This window comes from Cetorhinus maximus, chromosome 14, assembly GCF_964194155.1.
Source record: "Cetorhinus maximus chromosome 14, sCetMax3.hap1.1, whole genome shotgun sequence".
Classification (NCBI taxonomy): Eukaryota; Metazoa; Chordata; class Chondrichthyes; order Lamniformes; family Cetorhinidae; genus Cetorhinus; species Cetorhinus maximus.
In genome coordinates, this window is record NC_135892.1 from 68,995,801 (window position 1) to 69,015,978 (window position 20,178).

The 20,178-nt window shown below is 39.7% G+C and overlaps 1 protein-coding gene across 1 annotated transcript in view; it reads left to right on the top strand.

Moving 5' to 3' along the window:
• The first annotated feature begins 1,578 nt into the window (after positions 1-1,578).
• Positions 1,579-20,178, top strand: part of rps6kc1 (ribosomal protein S6 kinase polypeptide 1) — a 182,846-nt gene continuing 164,246 nt past the window's right edge. The window contains exons 1-3 of the mRNA XM_078557053.1: positions 1,579-1,863; positions 2,707-2,742; positions 8,547-8,667. Coding sequence (XP_078413179.1) covers positions 1,762-1,863; positions 2,707-2,742; positions 8,547-8,667 — 259 coding nt within the window. The 5' untranslated portion in view covers positions 1,579-1,761. The remainder of the gene's footprint in view (positions 1,864-2,706; positions 2,743-8,546; positions 8,668-20,178) is intronic.

A 20,178-nucleotide genomic window follows, 5' to 3' on the forward strand; every position in this document is an offset into this window, starting at 1 on the left:
GAAGATAACTGCCAGAGAAGCAGCCTAAAAGGGGATAGATAGCCAGTCCCAAGCTAATGAAAAGACCCCAAAATCTAGGGAAGTGGAACAGAAGGAAGTCCCAAGCAGACCTTTGGTCAAAAGGAAGGACAGGAACCTAGAAAAGGCCCTGCTAAATGAAATTAATAGTGAGGGCAAATAGAAAGGCTCCAAGCTTCAGATTTAAAGCTCCAAGCTGCAGAAAGCAGATTTAAAGTGAGAACAGTTTGCAAGAGGCAAGAAGATCCAAAGAGACAACTGAAGGTCTGTAACTCTATGCTCTGGGCATGTAAAGCAATGGTATTGTTGACGGCTGAGTTGGTGAGAAAGAGTGCGACCCAGGAAGAGGAACATTGGAAGGAGAGTTCGAAACCCTGAAGATGAACCCTTGCGAAAGGTATCTGTGAGAAAGTGTCAGTTTGGGAGAAGATTTCAAGGCGAGTTCTTGGAGAATGGAGATTGAAAGCTCTCATGTGAAAGATGGAGTTCAGTGAGACCAGTTGGCTCATGGTGTGACAAGTGTCTGGAGGGGGAGCTGAGGGGAAATCCATAGCATCTGGTTGAGGTGGCATCTGTTACTTAGTTTCAGCATGTGGTATGTCTGTCCACCGGGTGCCTATTAGTTTACATGGACTGTGTATTTACTGTGAACATTAAACTATAAGATAGCTTTTGTAACTTGTGTTATCCTTATAAATCAGTATATATCTGTAAAAGTATAGTTGTGGGTGAAGAAGTATTGTAATATTGTTCATCTTTCTCTTGTTTAATAAATGTTTTATTCTTTCATTAAAAGTTCATTAGCTGACTCTGGTGACTCTGTTCAGTAGCCACTTTCCACGTATCTAAACAAACAAATTAAAAGTTAGGATCTATCAAGTTGGGTTCCACTTTGGGATCAGGCTTGTCCAGGGGTAACCTCAGCGGGGCTCATAACAATGTGAAGATGGACTTTGTCTCCACAAGGACTCTGCAGTGGTCACTCCTACTGGCAGGTTGGTGAGAATGAGGTCAAGTATATTTTTCCCTTGCCACCTGCCACAGACCCAGTCTAGCAGCTATGTCCTTTAGGACTTGGCCAGATCGGTCAGTAGTGGTGCTGTGGAGCACCATATATTCCATCACACTCTTGACCTGTGCCTTGTAGATGGTAGACAGGCTTTGGGGAGTCAGGAGGTGAATTACTCACCACAGGATTCCTACCTCTGACCTGCGAGAATTGCCCCGCTGCCTAGTGGGAAACAAGCTGATTATTCTGCCCACCACTGCCCTTAGTCTCCAGAACAGAAAATTCTGCCCCAATTGTGCAATGCGTGTGTAGGGGCAGATGAAATTGGAACAGATTAGAAAGAGCAAACAGTTTTTTGTTCATGTGTCATAATTTTCTTTATGGTCTATGCATGTTGACTAACTTGCAAATGATAGAGCATGATATATTTTATCTTTTTGTGAAAAGTAGGATGTTTGGATGAATACTTTTGTATACTGTGGCTTGCCATATTCATGTGACCTCTGATGTAATTTTATATAATTAAAGGTTGGGGGGAGGGGAGTAGCCATCTTACACATCACATGGAACAATAATAATGCAAACTGCTCTCTACATGAAATCAAAGGACGAGGGGGAAGACCTCAGAACAGACGTACAGGAAGTAGGTGGCGGGGATAAGTGAATGAGGAAATGATGTAAAAAAGGGAGACCGTACCTTAAATACAGACGCTGCGGTTAGAGGTTGACAGATCATGTTATCACAGAGAAACAAAGGGGAGCTGGCTCGCTTTTACACGATAACCGATCCGAAGAGACACAGCAAAGGCTACACGGTTTATAAAGTGACGGCACGGGTGAGTCCATCCTTTGAGCATAGGGACGGAAGGGGTTCCAGTGCAGCCAGCTGTCTTGGTGTTTTGTGTGTGCATGGAAAGATGTTTGCAGTTGAGACAACCCGGTGGGGTGCCTGGGCTGGGCTGGGCTGGACTCGAGCCGGGCCAGGCAGCGCTGGGCTTACCCGGGTTCCAAAAGAGAACGCGCCCGGGACAATGAGAACACGGGCCCTGGGAGAGCGTGCATCTTGCAGGCTGTAAGAGTGAGGGCGAACAGCAGCCCAGCCACTGTCAGTAGGCGAGCATGTCATATTACTGCCTCACACACAAAAAAAAAATCTGTCAAATTACTCATGGAAGTTACGCGATCCACTTATTTATCGTTCCAACAATTGGTAGTACCAGGTGCTAGAGGTTCGGTGTATTTCAAACTGTTGTGATAAGCATTAATAAAAACAGAAAACGCTGGAACAACTCAGGTCTGACAGCATCTGTGGAGAGAGAAACAGAGTTAGCGTTTCGAGTCTGTATGACCCTTCTTCAGAGCCCTTGGTGCTGGCTAGTATTTTGGTTACTTTGCATTGGCCTTTCCGTGTCACTGTATTACAGCATTACGTCATTCACAATGCTTCAATCCAGAAGATGCTTGTTTAATTCCTGCAGCTGGGTTAAAATGAATTTTATCTGTCTGTAATTGTACATGTTCACCCAGATGAGGTGGTGTTGTAATGCACCATGTTGTGAGACTAATAATGTATTTTGAACAACGTGTGATTTGTAATTGGATATTCTTAATTGATATTTAGTAATTTACTGGATATATGACGTTTTTCAGATTCATTAGTATGTTTTTTTTTAAACTAGGTTGTTTCAAGAAGAAATCCAGAGGAGGTCCAGGAGGTAATGAGCTATCGAACATTGACTATGCTGCTGAGTTAGATATTGTAGCTGATAGTATTTTAATCATCTAATGTAGCTTATTTTCTGGAATGATTCTGCACATAAGATTAGAAATAACAATTGACTTGGATATATGAACAAACTAAGAATAATTTTGATTGTATTTGGGGGTGGGAATAATGAAAACTGTTGGGGCCATGGCAATTTGGTATTTTGTGCGTGCAGCTGGAAGGAGAATAACAGTTGTCTCCTCTAGTTTAAAGTACAAAGGACCATAATTTGCCAGACAACAAGGGATTTCATGAGCCCTCCCCAAATTTGGTGTAGTACGTTTAGTTTCTTCTTGCCTGTGAAAAACAATTGTTCAAAATGATTATTTTCTAATGTATTTTCCCATTAAGAAGCAGTTAACAATGTAATGATTTTCAGTAGCAGCATGTCATATACTGGCACAAACATGTATCAACTCATTCTGTGAGTACATGACATTTCCAGAACATTCAGTAGATTTGGCTCCTGAATACATACTTTTGTATCCATGTTTCTTCTTGCTGTAGCCCTTGATAAGAGCTCGGACTTCGTGATCCATGGTGAAGCAAAGGCACTTGCTGCTGAGCTCGAAGAAAGCTACCAAGGCCATCTCTGTGGCATGGATTTCCCCTTTCTTGGCATTTGTTTGAATCTGGTGCTAAGGGGATCTCTTTGTGCCAAGCAAGAGTGATATCATCAAGCAGGGCAAGCAGCCAATCACATTGAAGTATTCTAACAGGCAGGAGGATGGAAGCAAAATGTCCAGATTATCCTTCACTTTGAATTAAATTTTGCAAAGACTGAAATAAATGGGGCATACACATAGTTTAAGCTAGAAGCTGAAACATTGTAATTTTAGAAAAAATGTTGAAGTTTATTTTTTATTACAAGGAGAAATTTGATAGTGCACAAATATAAAATTAATTTTTCGGGCCCAGAGATGTTCTTCCGCAGTAATTATGAACTTAAAAACCCAATTACATCTCATTCAAAGAGCAAGGCAAATAACATAAAAGAACAAGTGCTCATCAGTTCAGTGATTTCTAACTGGTGACAGTCTGCAGAGATTTCAATAGCACACAATGGAGAATTGTAGATTCGCTGATGGCGATTTTGGATTTCCTTGTTTAGCTACACATGTAGGGACTCCCAATGTTGCTTTCAGTTTCAGAGGAGTAATGATGGCGAAGGCTGACAGCTTTGACCTCATTATTACTGCAAACTCTGGGCCATTGCATTTGTTACTGCTTTCCAAAAGGAAAACTGCCTAAGAGAATACCAAAGGGGACAACCTGGTCACTCCTCCATCACCCCCAACACCTCAATCCCCTCCCACGGCACCTTCCCATGTAATCGCAGAAGGTGCAACACCTGCCCCTTTACTCCCTCCCCCACCACCCCCCCGTCCCAAAAGGGCCCAAATATTCCTTTCAAGTGAAGCAGCGCTTCACTTGCACTTCCCTCAATTTGGTCCACTGCATTCGCTGCTCAAAATGCGGTCTCCTCTACATTGGAGAGACCAAACATAGACTGGGTGACTGCTTTGCTGAACACCTGCGGTCTGTCCGCAAGCATGACCCAAACCTTCCTGTCACTTGCCATTTCAACACACCACTCTGCTCTCATGCCCACATGTCCGTCCTTGGCCTGCTACAATGTTCCAGTGAAGCTCAATGCAAATTGGAGTAACAGCACCTCATCTTCCGATTAGGCACTTTACAGCCTTCCGGACTTAACATTGAGTTCAACAACTTCAGATCATGAACTCTCTCCTCCATCCTCAGCCCTTTTTGATCCACTTTTTTCAAATATTTATTTTTAAATTTTTACATTTTTTCTCACCTATTTCTATTATTATTTTAAAAATTTATTTCCATTCATTGTTTTATCCCCACCTTTTAGCCTATTTTGATCTTTTCTTCCACACCGTCCCCTCCCCCCACCCCACCCCCACTAGGGCCATCTGTCACTTGCTCATCCTGCTTTCTACTCTTAATGTCGCCATTAGCACCTCCTTTAGCCAGTATCACCACCATCAACATCCCTTTGACCTTTTGTTTATGACATTTTTCGCAATCTCTCCTTTGCTTCCACCTATCGCTGGCCTTCTATCCAGCTTCACCTGTCCCCCCACCCCCGCTTAAACAGTATATATTTCACCACATTTTTACTTCTGTTTAGTTCTGAAGAAGAGTCATACGAACTCGAAACGTTAACTCTGTCTTTCTCTCCACAGATGCTGTCAGACCAGCTGAGTTTTTCCAGCAATTTTTGTTTTTGTTTCAGATTTCCAGCATCTGCAGTATTTTGCTTTTATCAAATTCCTGTTCACATCAAACCTTAAATGTTATCCTCTCTTCCGGTATTTCATTCTTGCCAGCCTACTTGGGCATAATGTTGGCGCATTATATTAAGATGACTTGTTCAAGTCATTATATTGTTAGATATTGTACTGCATTTTACTTAAATTCTGGAAATTTTGTTCTCAAATCATCTATGTTCTTTGTACCCCTTAATTCATCTCTGATGTATTGGGCACCTCGTATGCTCTTGCTAAGAAATTAGACTTTATTTCCATATTTCTTATAATGAAACCTTCTAACTCTGTGAAATTGAATGGTTGCTGACTTCTGCAAAGAAAACAGTCAGCATGTCCCTAATTTCCAGTTATTTATAAATTTGATTACAAGATAGATGAAACTCCTAATATATTTGCTGAAATTAATTGTCTCTGATCAACTTGTAAATATCCCTACAATCTTCATCCATTTTCTTTAAACTTGACCAATTTATGATCAATTTGAATATTAAAAGCAAGAATTGCATTTACATAGCGCTTTTCATGAACTACGGTCATCTCGAAGTGCTTTGCAGCCAACAAAGTACTTTTTGAAGTATAGTCTCTGTTGTAATGTAGGAAGGGAGGCAGCTAATTTGTGCTCAGCAAAAATCCAAAACAGCAATGTGATAATGACCAGCATTCTTTAGGTTTCCACTAGTTGAGCAGATATAGCTTTCACATGATCTCAAGCATTGGTGTAAGAAGCATCTTCATTGTGGGACTTTATCTGGGTCCTGAAGGACCAATAAAATTTTTCTGACAGCATTTTGCTATCCCAATTCCAATGAACCTTATTCCTTGGCAGTTAGTCTCATCTTGTTGAAAAATGTAATTTATATGTTCAATAATATAGCTTCGGATCTAAGATCTTCTGTGGCTGTTTGTCAGACTTCACTCAGACTTTTATCAGGAATTTTCCTGTTCCGTAAAAATTGTAAGCTTTATAAATCATTGGGGATTAATCATGGTTAAGGGATTGTGGGGGAATGGGGAGTTGTAAGTTGAATCCATGGAGGTGGCCAAAGATCTAAAAATATGTAGGTGAGTTTCTTGTGATATATTTCTGTGTGAAATTTAATCTAAAGTAATGCACAATAGAAGAAAAAATGGGGTTGTACATGTTCATCAATGGCGTTAAAAGAAGAAATTTAGGCTTATCCATCACTTAATGCAGTCACTATTAAGCGGACATGTGAATTAGGAGCAGGATTGCCCTCGAGCTGTTAAGATCATGGATGATCTGATTGTAGCCTCCTTTCCTGCCTACCCTCGTACCCTTAGATTCTTCATTAACAGGGGAATCAATCTAACCCTACCTTAAAAATGTTCAGTGGCCCTGCCTGCACTGCTCTATGGGGAAGAGAGTTTCACAGACTCTCAACCCTCTGGGAGAAAAAAAATTCTCCTTATCTCTGTCTTAAATGTATTTTTAAACTGTGTCCCTCCTAGTTCTAGTCTCTCCAGCCAGGGGAAACACTCTTTCAGCATCCACCCTGTCAAGTCCACTCAAGACCTTCTCAAGGGCAGTTAGGGCTGGGCAATAAATGGTGACCAACCAGCTACGCCCACATCTCATGAATGAATATAAAAAAAGGGATTTTGTATGTTTCAATAAGATTGCCCCTCATTCTAAACTCCAGTGGATACAGACCTAACCTTTCTTCATAAGATGACCCCTTCAACGCAGTATTAGTAATCCCACGATGTTCTTTCAAAGGCTGATGAACTCTTGGAATTGGCTTCCATGAGTGATGGTGGTATGTACTTTGTAATTATTCAAAAAACTGCTGGATCCTCTGATAGGGTTGGTGCTATTGATCCTTCCTGATTGGATGACTTAGGACAGTCCTGATGGGATAACTGCTGTTATTTTTTAAATAGAGTGAAGGAATCCTCAAATACAAAATTTATTAGCCTACAAATTTGAGTTTCTCTAATGATTCTTTGGTTGAGGGAATGTTTGGGTGATAGTCTCTCAAGCTTATACAACTTTGCAACCAGCCAACAGGAGGTGATGGAGAGTGCATGTGCTCTATTGCATACTATTTCCTGTGTCTGCTTGTGAGGAAGTGCTGGCTTATGTTTGGTTTTGTTTCTTAAAAGATCTGGCTGAAATCAGAAACCCAGCTTGATAGGGAAAAAAAACCTAGCTGATTATGGTTGTACTGACCCAATGCATCTGACCCAATGCACTGTGGCAGCATTGTACATATTTTATGCATGAAACTTAACAGTACTTTCTGTTTTCAGTTGCTAAAATTTTAGGTTTCTTAAAATGTTTCATGCAAAAATATTGTCCTTGAGAACATATTACAATATTTATTAGATTATTTCAAAGGAACTGATGGCCAAGTCATATCTGTAATTCACCCTAAATCTGAAACCACCATTTAATGCAATTGCCTTTGTACTTGTCCTCAAACTATGGTACTCAAGGTTCATTTAATTAACATGCTGGAAGTTAAAGTTGCATTGTTTGCTAGTGTATATCTTGCAACCTGATACTGAACTGCTTTGCTTACTTAAAATCAGATGTATAGTACAAAACATTTTGGAATTTAATATTTTCCCAAATGCTTCAATTTTCCTTTACATTATTTATAAATCCTGCTAATTCTGATATTTTTCACACACCAGGTATTGCAGATTGAAATCACTCGTTTATGTTGTTACAAGGCAAAGACTTACACACAGTTTTTAGCTGATTTGTTAAGCAATATAACTTATATTCTAAAATATTCATCACCAAGGAACACTTTTGTCATCCAGAGGTTTATAAGCTGGAAACAGTAAGTTTGGAAAAACAAACCGGCTGTTTGCACTGAAGTTGATGTTCTGTTGGCTGCAGTATTAATTTTTGCAGTACGATTTTATTTCAGTTTGATTTTCATTTTTATTCTGATAGCACAAATTGTTGCGTTACCAGCAACATAGTGCTCCATTTACAGATTTGGAGGGAAGAAAATGTTGCCTCAATTTTGTCATTTCTGTCCTGAAGACATTAATTTTGGGGTGTGGTTCAATGGGCTCTACTGGCCACTTAAACGAACTGGGATGCTGAATGCTAGCTGACTATTTGATCTTGGAGATCATCTCCACCAAGTTTTTTTCTGTGTTCTTTGGACCTTCACACATGAACTTGTTGACAGGGGTCACTGCTAGCCAGGATTTCTGCTTCTTTTGGCTGATTTTTTCCCCCTACACTCAGGGGACTGAGGCCAATTGTAGCTGCTAGCCTGTTCGTGATTAACTGACGACACAAACTATGGCAGGTTACTATATTGTCTGGCACACTCAGCCACTGTTAGGACAACTCCAGAACCTTATGTTAAGGTTTTTTTTTCTCTGTCAATGTAGCTACTTTAATTTACTGTGTTAAAGTGCAAATAGCCATATTGGTTTGCTAATAACTGACTTTCCCCCCTTGTTTCAGATAGTAGTTTGGAAACGTTACAGTGATTTTAAGAAACTTCACAAAGAGCTCTGGCAGCTTCATAAATCTTTATACAGGCATCCAGAATTATTTCCACCTTTTGCTAAAGGAAAAGTTTTTGGTAAGGCAGTTATGTTTTATTTCTAACTGTTTGCAAAAATGCAGTGCCAGAATTCTGTTTCTGCTTTTGCTGCAAAATTTACAGTGCCAATTTGAATGACTTCAGTTTATAATTATAGGGAATGTGTTGCTGTGTATGCATAAAGTACATTAATCTTGATTTACAGATAAATCACTGCATGTGCTTCTGAGTTTTTGAAAATTTGTTTTGTGTGCTATAGAAATGCAGTACTGTAAAGTCAGAGGGTGTGGAGTCGGGAGACACAGTAGCAGAACGGATAGAAAGCAGGCTACAAAACCCAGTTAGTCACTTAGACTGGTAGAACATGGGAAATGGTATTCTACAGGAATCGATGCCATTGTTCAGCATATATGTAAAGAATCTGATTCTGGAATCAAATCTAATTTCAAAATTTGCAGGTTACACTAGGTTGAGGGGTATGGTTAATACTGAGGAAGACTGCAACAAAATACAAGACGTTAATAACCATGCAGATTGGTTGTGTAATTGACAAACAAATTTTAATATTGACAAGTGTGAGGTGGTGCAATTTGGTTAGAAGAATAAGGAGGCCTCAAACTCCTAGGAAAATTGGAATTTATATGGGGTAGAGGACAAAGGAATCCAAGTATACAAATTCACAAGTCATTAAAGTAGCAATGCAGGTTAACAAAGCTATAAAAATTGCAAGCAAAGCCCTGCGGTTCATTGCTAGAGGAATAGAATTCAAAAGCAGAAAAATTATATTAAATTTATATAGAACCTTGGTTAGACAACCTTTGGAATACTGCGCACATTTCTGTTCTCCATGTTATAAAACAGGTATATGGACATTGGTGAAGTTGTATAAAAGATTCACAAGATGACACGAGAACTGAGAGATTATAACTATCATGAAAGACTGAACAAGGTGGGGCTATTTTGTTCAGGCCAGGGGTGACCTAATAGATGTCTTTAAAATTATGAAGGGGTTTGATAGGTTAGATGTAGAAGTTTTAAACTAGGGGTCAGAAAGATAAATTCAAAAAAAAAAATTCAGGAGAAACTGCTTTATAATAAGAGTATTTAGAATGTTGAACTTGCTACCACATGGAGTAGTTGAGACAAATAGCATAGATGTATTTGAAGGGAAGCTAAATAAGTACATGAGGGAAGAAGAAATAGAAGGATCTGCTGGTGCAGCTAGATGTAGTAGGTTTGGGCTAGGCTTAAGTGCAGCATACAAACTGGCATAAACCAATTGGGCTGAATGGCCTATTTCAGTACTGTAATTTCTATTTTGTTCTGTGTAGTGTACTGATACTTGAGAATTGAGTGACAGAAGTTGCAGGATTGAATTTGTGTCTGGCATTCCTAACCAATGGCATTCCTTATGCCATTGAGAGGAGGCATCAAATGCAAATTAGGCAGATCCCAGCAGAGAGAAGAAAAGAAGATAAGTCACCCTAGATTGCTCTCATGCTATTCCTAGTGGGCAACTGAAGACTGGCCTAGCAACAATTTCCATTTTGACCTGAGAATTATGTATCACTTAGGGCACCAAGAAAGCTGGAAAATTTTATTTTAAGACCATTCTATTAGTTTTTATTTCAGTGCTAACACCTAGTTCAGGCAGGATTCAGATATAGCATTGATGTATGCAGAATTGATCTCTCCAAAAACTACCTATACCTTGACTCCAGTTTCAAGAAAAACGTTGCCTCTTGCACTAGTGTGTTGCTTTTAATGTCTTGCACTACTCACTCTGTGGTAATTATGGCTTGTTTGGGTTTGCTTATTAGGACAGAATTACAGTAGTTTGGTAGTTTGGTTTTGTAACCTGTGTTTACCAGAAATTAGGTAAAGATTGTTCAAACGCAGTTCATGTGGGACCCATACACCATCAGAGAAGCTGGTGTCTTCAACCCATTTGTTTAGATATGATTTGTATCTTGAGCTCTCAGGTTGAAAGAACTGTGGCGGAATGCCCCAGTTTGCCCCAGTTTCTTTTTACTGTTCGTTTGTTAACAGCAAAAAAGCTCCAAGTGAATTTTACATAAAGCTGCTCAATTTCTAATCGATAATTCCTTCTCTGATTTTTGACTTCCTTTTGAAAGATTCTTAAATAATTTCTTTTAAAATTCATAGGTAATGTTTGAGTGCTGCTCAAGTTTCTTTTTTAGTGATAACTTCAGTCAAGAAGAAAGAGTGTACTTATGCATGTCATAAATGTTAAATGTGGGCTTGCATAATGAATTAAGGATTTTACACCCTTTTTGTTTTTACATTGCTTATCCATCCTGAATTACCCTCTACCTCTATGGGTTAAATGCTTCATGCACTGCGCATGGTGCTTCCTGGACAGCTCGCAGAAGTTTTGTTGAAGATATATACTTACAGTTTTAGCAATTTAACAACAAAGGTGGCAAAACTGATTTATAGTCTTATACTTTGAGTAATATACCTAAAAAAAAATGCATTGTTTATTTAACCTGCCTGAAAAAACACCTGATTTTGTAATTATTCACAACATTATCTGGTAGTGTTGCCATCTTTATACATTAAGTGTGTATGGAGCCTCAATCGGGGTGGGATCCTGGATCATGAGGGGTCAATTACCAAGGGTCACAGATTTAAGGTGATTGGTAGGAGGATTAGAGGGGACATGAGGAAAAAACTTTTTCACCCAGAGGGTGGTGGGCATCTGGAATTCACTGTTTAAATTGATGGTTGAGGTTGAAATGCTCAACTCATCTAAAAGGCACCTGGATCTGCACCTGAAGTGTTGTAACCTGCAAGGCCACGGACCAGGTGTTGGAAGGTGGGATTAAAATGAGCTGCTAGTGCTCTGTGCTCTGAAGAAGAATCATACAGACTTGAAAAGTTAACTCTGTTTCTCTCTCCATGGCTGCTGTTAGACCTGCTCAGTGTTTCCATCATTTTCTGTTTCTATTTCCGATTTCTAGCATCCGCAGTATTTTTCTCTTTTTCTCTCTTTTTTGGCTGGTGCAGACACGATGGGCTGAAGGGACTCTTTCTGCACCGTAACTTTTCTATGGATCTATGGTTTTCTTTCTGTTGAACAGATGTTAATTTAAAATCTGAAAAATGAATGGCTTCACATCATAAGACACAAAAATAGCATAAACAATAGGATTGCATTTTAAGAATTGTTTTTTTTTGATGTCCAGTTACATTTAAAAAAAATAAATTAAGGAACTGGTTCTTCACTTGTGACATTGCATGTGGAGAGTCAAAAGCAAGTCCCTGTATTCAGGTTGAGGATTTAGAAAGCAGTGGGACCGGAGAGCAGAGGGATTATATCCTGATTCTGCGCAACTGACTCGGGAGTGAAAATTTGGCCCTATATCTCTCAAAAGTGCTCATTGTTTCCTATTTTTATCCCTTGTTCTGTCCCAGAATTCAAATTGGTTTTGGTGTCACAATGGGATGTGCATACAACAAGTATAGTGTCCTTTCATAGTGTGATTGACTCCATGTCAACCTTTTGGGTTTCAAAGTTCAAAAAACTCCAAAAAATGGGAGTCTGAATCCCTCTTCATTCCGGTGACAGATCAAAAAAAAAAATCAAACAAAACAAAAGGCGTTGAATTTTACGGTGCAGGACCTTCCACTTCTAAATCTATATGGGCAGTTTTTAATTATGCTGTCACTATATGGGTAGTCCTCTTTCTACTCTTAAATTAGGAATAATTTGTAGTCACGTTAAAGGTGCTATATAAATACTGCAGTATGAAACAAAATTTAACACTGAATTGCATAAACAAATATTCAGCCAGATGACCAAAATCTTGGTCAAAGAGGTAGATATTAAGGAGCATCCTGAAGAAGGAAAGAGAGAAGAGAACTGGAAAGATTTAGGAAGGGAATTTCAGAGTTTAAGGCCTTGGCAATGGCTACCCATGGTGGTGCAATTAAAATTGGAATGCTAAAGAGGCCAGAATTGGCAGAGCGCAAAGATCTCAGCTGGGGCTGTAAGTTTGGAATCCAGAGCTAGGGCTTGAGCTGAAACCAGAATGAAGAGGGATCAGGCTCCCATTCTTTGGAGTTTCCTGACCTTGGAAACCCAAAAAGTTTACCATTGGCACAGAGTCATTCACACTTTGACCTCCAGTTTGTGGAGTGTAGAACTATGGAGGCTGACCAGGAATGTGTTGGAATAGTCAAAGACATGAACGAGGGATTCAGCAGCGGAAAAGCTGAGGCAAGGCAGAGCTGAGTGGTGCTATGGAGGTGGAAATAGGCCATTTTAGTGTGGTTTATGTAGCTGGAAGCTCATCTTGGGGTCAAATAGAGCAAAGATAAAAGCAAAATACTGCGGATGCTGGAAATCTGAAACAAAAACAGAAAATGCTGCAAAAACTCAGCAGGTCTAGCAGCATCTGTGGGGAGAGAAACAGGGTTAACATTTCAAGTCTGTATGACCGTTCTTCAGAAGGGAAGGGTCATACAGACTCAAAACGTTAACTCTGTTTCTCTCTCCACAGATGCTGTCAGACCTGCCGAATATTTCCAGCATTTTCTGTTTTTGTTTCAAATACAGCAGTTTGGTTCAGGCGGTTGTCAGGGAGAGGGATGGAGTTAATGTCAAGGAAACTCAGTTTGTAACAGGAACCAAAGACAATGGCTGCCTTCTTTCCAATATTTAGTTGGAGTAAATTTGGATGTGAGACTGGAGGGAATAAAATAGGTGGAGGTGAGGTAGAGCTGCATATTGTCTGTCATGAAAACCTGCTTTATGTCAAAAATGATTTTTGAATCTACTGGCTGGAAACCCCTAACTGAATTTTTTCTTAAAAATAGACTAAAACCGCATTCCAGTGACTTGAGCTCACTGTGAAAGGTGGCTTCCATTTCTTCAGATTCATGCTTGTTTTCTCGTACAAATCATGCAAGGTATTATTTTTTCTGAAGGAACCTAATGGATATCCACATCCTTCTATTGTTGAAATGTATCAGCAAAGATTCTGAGAATTGCCACATGAGACAGTGGGTTCAATTTGGCTCTTTTTGCAAGAAGCCATCTTGGACTTGAAGGACAAAATTCCAGAAACTTAATTTTGAGATTTCCCTTGTATTTCCAAATTGTGAAATTCTTATATTGACATCTATTGAACCCAGTAATGCAAACCTGTGTACGAATTATACAATTCTTACAAAACTTTTTCACACAACGAGTGGTCCAGGCCTGGAATGCACTGCCCAGAAGTGTGGTGGAGGCAGGTTCAATCGAGGCATTCAGGAGGGCATTAGATAATTATTTGAATAGAAACAGTGTGCAGGGGTACGGGGAAAAGGCAGGGCAATGGCACTAGGTCATTTGGAGAACCAGTGCAGACTTGATGGGCTGAATGGCCTCTTTCTGTGCCGTTAAAATTCTGTGATTTAAAGGATTGGAAAAGGTGCTGAATTACAATTTTAAAAAAATAATTATTTGACATTTCACTTTGGGAGAGAATCATATTACTAGTGGCAAAAGTTTCAAAATGGGAGGAACTGTTTGAAAGGTACTAGAGGAATAATGGGTTATGTATCAATTTCCTTGCATTAGAGGCTGAAATCAAGTTGATCATTAAATATTTAAATTAGTTTGATGAAACTCCCTTGCATATTCTCACTTTTTACATCAGAAGCTCATGGATTCAAGTTTCACTCAAGATCTAAGCACATAATCTAGGCTGACGTTTCAGTTCAGTAGAGGAATGCTGCACTATTGGAGGTGCCATTTTCCAGATGAGACTTTCAACTGAGACCCTATGAAGACGGTACTCCCTCCAATCCAGCAACTACCACATAGGCCAGTTGAAGAGGAGAAATTATAATCCCCGATCACACAGCGACCACAGAGACTCAGGCTTCCTTTAACCGGTTTTATTCAAGCATATGCAAGGGAGCCTAAGAATGAAGGCCCAGCTCCCAGATTGATTACATTTCATTACTTTTGTACTTTTTATTATTACAATACATTTGAGTACATTTGAATACATCCAATCGACACACTGGTCCCATGCTAACTCTATCCTATTGAGTACATTAACATGTGATTTTTGCTAACCAGTTATTCTAAAGGATGTATACATAATTATATTATCCAATCAAGATTAAGACACGTATACAATGACCTTGGTTCTCACAACTCAAGACTGTTTGTGTTTCATTAAAGCCCCCTCCTTGTCCATTGTATGTCTTCCCATATCTAAACTAAAACCATCTGCCCCTTCCTTATGTGAGAGGGGAGTACACCTAATCTAATTTATGTCCTGCTTGTGTCTTCCAGTCTGACTCTCAAGGCTATGCAATGTTCACCTGGTAATCTTCAACTCTTAATATATTTAGCAGCCATGTCTGCCTGGAGATTTTAGGATTTTTCAGTAAATTCTTAGTGTTCTCTTTTAGCACTTTTAATTCTTCCCTAATACCCTATCTTTCCTTTTGGGTGGATATACAAGGTTCCATAACACTATGTGAAAAACGCAGGGATGTTCTGTATCCTGGTCAGCATTTATCCCTCAGCCAATGTCACAGTTGGGGCCACTGTTGTTTATAACTCATCTGGCCCGTTATTGTACGACAGTTTGTGGGACCATGCTCTGTGTTTCTCATTATAACAGTGACCAAACTTCAAAAGCATTTAATTTGGCTTTGAAGCCCTTTGGGATGTGCTGAGTCAGTGAAATGTGTTGTATAAATAAATGTTCTTTCTATTTAAAACAAAAATTAAAGTAGAAAATAGTTAGACATACTATCACCTAAAAGTGTTTGAGCTCTGGCACCTGATGAGGTGAAAAAGACTCTGGAACATCATTGGCTTGTACTCACACCTAGACAAAAGCATTTGTATAAAGATGTTAACACGTTAATTGACAAAAAGAATATAACATGTTGGCTTTAGTGAGCCAGCACTATGCTTAAATAAATCATTCCAGGCTTTTGCGATTCATTTAAATGTTTAACTAAATTAACAGTAATTCATTTAAGAGGGCCAGTGAGGAGATGATAGATTCTCACGTCACTTCGACAGATGAATGTTCAGCAAGGAGGCTGAATTGTTCACTGTCTGTGTTGGTGTTGCCTCATGTGATGTTAAACCAAATCTTGATTTGTGATTACAATTATTACATGTGGAATCAATGTTGGAGGGGTGGGTAAAGGCACTGGCTTTGTGGTGTGATCACTTGCCCCGTAGGCACCTGACTCTGCTATTGTCAAATGTTGAGACTGTTTGATGACAGAGACTTCTCCATTTGGATCTGTCTGGGGTTGTTCTTTTGCTTTGTATTGGGATCTAACTTACAGGCTCTGAGATTGTTTGTGTTTGCTTTTGTACCTGGATTTGGGACATCCTATGGTGCGGGTTCCCATGCTCAGCTGGTGTTATGACACAGCAGCTGTTAAAGGCTGAATTGTTTAAATCCCAGACGAAAACTTGAACAACTGTCATAACCTATATTTTCAATTGGTAAGTTTGAGATGCAGCTCTGAATTCAGTAATAAGACCACCAAGCCTCAAGAAGTTTTTTATATAAAACTAAATTAAACATTTATTAATTTAACAAGAAATTAAACACATACACATGTCTACAAATTACTACCGCAATAACTTTTAAACAAATTCTCAAATTAATCATTCCTAGGTAAATCTTCACTTTAAATAGATACCAGGCAAAGCATATTTGACCTTATGAACTCAAAACGAGGTCCCTTGCAATTTGGTTCCTTTGCACACAGTTGTAGGCTTACAGGCTGGTTAGATGTTAAGTGCCTCTGCCCTGCACGCGTGCACATACACACACATACACACACAAAACACCTTTCAGTTTGTACCCAGCTTTCCCTTTGAATGTAAATTTTCTGTTGTATTACTAGGTTTTTAAATTTTACCTCTCCTAGCCATAATCTTTTCATTCCACCAATTTTATTAGTAATATAAACACATTGGGCAGGATTTTACTGTTGGCGGGCGGGGCCCGCTTGCCGATGCATAAAATGACGCAAGATGATGTTGGGCGGAACCCCCGACGTCATCCCGCCCCATTTAAATTTTCAGGAAGGCGGGGGCACAGCAAAATCAGCTGCGGGCCCGCCGACCTGTCAATGGCCAACTGAGGCCATTGACAGGATCAGTTAAGCAATTAAAGGACCTGCCCATCCAACCTTATGGTTGGCGGGCAGGCCAGGAGCCCCGGCGGCAACTAGAAAAAACATGAAACCTCATCCACCGGTTTAAACATTTTTAATAAAGTTGTTATAAAAATTATGAACATGTCCCAACTCATGTGACATTGTCACATGAGGGGACATGTAAGGGATTTTTTTTTTCTCTTTTTAATATTTTTAAAAGTCGAGGCGATCTCCCTGAGGCTGCACTTAGCCTCAGGGAAATGAGTGCGCTCTTTCGTGCGCATGTGTGAAAGAGCGCACTCTCGATTTTTAGGGATTCCCTCCCGCCCGCACAGGGAGCACATAGCGCTTCCCTGCGGATGTCACGCTGGGTGGGCCATAATTGGCCCACCCACGCAAAATGGCGGCGTGGCCCGCGATTGGATCAGCTCCGCCCGCCCGACGAACGGAAAATTCAGCCCATTGCTTGGTGCCTCCCAGCTAGATTTTACTCGCACTCTTGAATGCTTTATTCAACAAATGCAATGTACACTTTTTATCTTTTCCTCCTTTGTTTATCTAACTAACATCTCAAAACTACTATGCATCACAGCACCCAGCCTAGCTGGCTTTAATCCAATTAAACCACATGCAAACACACACACATAGACACAGACCCAACCACAAGTCCAATTTAAAAATAATTTCCAATAACATTATAGGCATTAATATCTCTTCATGACACTGGCTGTAGAATACTGCCTTTGGTATGCTGAAATCCTCCATGTGAACCACATGACCGACCCAGCGCAAAGCTGAGCTCTGATGAGCATGCTCTCAATACCAGGTATGCAACACGTTGCAACCCTGCCGCTTGATGTTGCAGATGGATCTTAAGCAGCAAAGTTGGAATGCATCTAGTTGCTTTGTGATACCGATGTAGGTTGTCTCTTCCTCGCAACCGTAGAGAAGTGATGTGTGAACCACTGCCTGGTAGACTTTGATCTTTGTTTTATGAGATTAAAACTCCATGCATGCTTCAAAGCCAGTGGTTGAGCCTGCTGAATCCTAAGCTTGCTTTCGCCAGACGATGGACAATTTCATCATCCAACGTGGTGTTGTTGGAAAGGATACTCCCAGGAGATAGCAGAAATTCTGAAGTGAGCTGCAAGGTGCATTGTTGATTCTGACTATGGGTTCTTGGCGTTTTGTGGTCAGGGGCTGGTTGGTACAAAATCTTTGTCATTTTCAGACTTATTGTTTTCAGACTTATTGCTCATTGACTGCCTTGCCCAAGCCTCAGAGCACAAGACGTATTCTGAGGCTTGGGCAAAGCAGTCAATGAGCAGCTCAATGTCCTCTGGTGTATGTGCTATTGAGAAGACGGTCTTCAGCAAACAAGAGTTCACTTAATAACTGTTCTGTGATCTTTGTGCAAGCCTTCAGCCTTTGCAGATTGAAGAGATTGCTGTCTGTTCTGAACTGTACAAGCAAAAGGGAAGCAAGTCCATTGAGAAATCATTGTGCTATTTCACTTCTCTCCTCAGTGGGAAGAATTCTTACAATTGTCACTCTCAGTCCCGCAAACAGAACAAGGACCTTGACATGGTGTTCATTGACCTGCAGGCCTTTGCTACAGTAAAACAAAGGCCTGTACAAATATGGCTGCCCTGAAAAGGTGACCAGGATCATCCATTCATTTCATAATGACATGATAGCTAGCGTGATGCAGAATGGCCCCTTATCAGATGTCTTTCCTGTCACCAATGGCAGCAAGCAGTGTTGTGTAATGGCTCCAGTGCTGTTTGTCATTTACTTTTTGGCCATTCAACATTTGTAACAAGGCATCTTTATAATGCTACTAACGTGTGGCAGACAGGCTTCTTGCTTATTTGTATTTAATGTAAAATTTTAATAAAAGTTCTCAAAGCTTGATCATGCTGCTATATTCCCCCTTACAGGCTAACACGATCAAGTGAGAGGTGGCTTGCTGAGCAAATTTCATGACTGAGAGCTTGGTGTTGCTTGAGAGTTTGCTTGTCATTTCTTTGAAGGCATTCGTCTCTCTTTGGCACTGTAATCACTGGTGGCCAGTGACTTATTCAATCAAGACCAGCTACTGACCAAATATAGCCAGCAAGCCCCCAATGTATGGCCGTTTATACTTTGTGTTTGTTTCAGCTCTCACAAATTGGTTAGCTTGTTGCTGAGACAAAATAAATGTAAAATGCATAATGAAACAACGTTACTGTAATTATGGGGCAGATCACTGAGAAGGATGGGCGATATATGTCTGCTTTGGTATTGATGCCCATGTCCTGAGAACCTACTTTTAAAAAAAAAAATTGTCTGTGAAAGAAACTGTAGATGGGCTGAATAATCATTTCTGGATGCTAGCTTTCTTCTGCTTTAAAATAGACCTCTAATTGCTTAATGGTAGAGCTGTATTAATTTATGAGACTAAAGTAAGTGATGTTCTGTTTCTTTTTAATGACTTATAAAATTTCCTTTACCTCCAACTTGCCTTTATTTCCTGTATTTCTTTATATTTCCTGCTTCTGTTGTTTGTGTTTGTCTCTTCCACTTTGTCTCCAGCATGCTTGAAATCTGCTTTTTTTGCCTCGCTGAGTAGTCTGGTATGTATGCGGAAATTGTGATGAACGTTTTTGTCAGTAACAAAAGTGGTAATAGCAGCTTTATTCAAGGTGACCTTTAGTGTTTCAATCGCTCCTCCACCATCATCCTTGTAATGACTGCTAATGTTTAAGATACAAAAATCAATTCCCACTTGCTTGGTCTGAAAATTTAATTAATGTCAGATCAATGCGATCATAGTGTTCAATAATAAACCAATAGAATGAATGAGGCCATACATAGTGTTCCAAGACACTGTATGTATCCATTAAAAAAAATAGTTTTGTGCTTAAATAAAGGATTGTGTAAGTTGTATTGTTCAAAGGCACATTGTAACTTCCTTTTTTTCCCCTCTGTCTTCCTAATTTAAATAAAGATTTTTGAATAGCTGTTAATTGTTTTGAATTCTTGACTTAAACCCATTTTCCTAAACGAAGGTAAAGTGTTGTAAGGTAAAAATGGTTCCAAGTAACAATTTGAAGAAGTGCACTTCAGTTTTGGTGTAATATTTTCTCTTATCTAATCTGCCCATTAATTTTTTTCCACTTGAAGGATAAATAACCATTGCTTGCAGGTTCAACACCCTTTTGCTAGTTTGTGGTTTGTTGCAATCATGTCAGTGCTTTGAGAGAACTGTACTTGAAAGCTGCAGCGCTGCATTCAATCTAATGTCTTCCCACTTTGACCCAGTAACTGGTATGCCTGCGTTATCATTAATCAGCATCCTATGATAATCAAATCTTAGTATACTTCATTTAAGGCTTAAAGGTACAACAG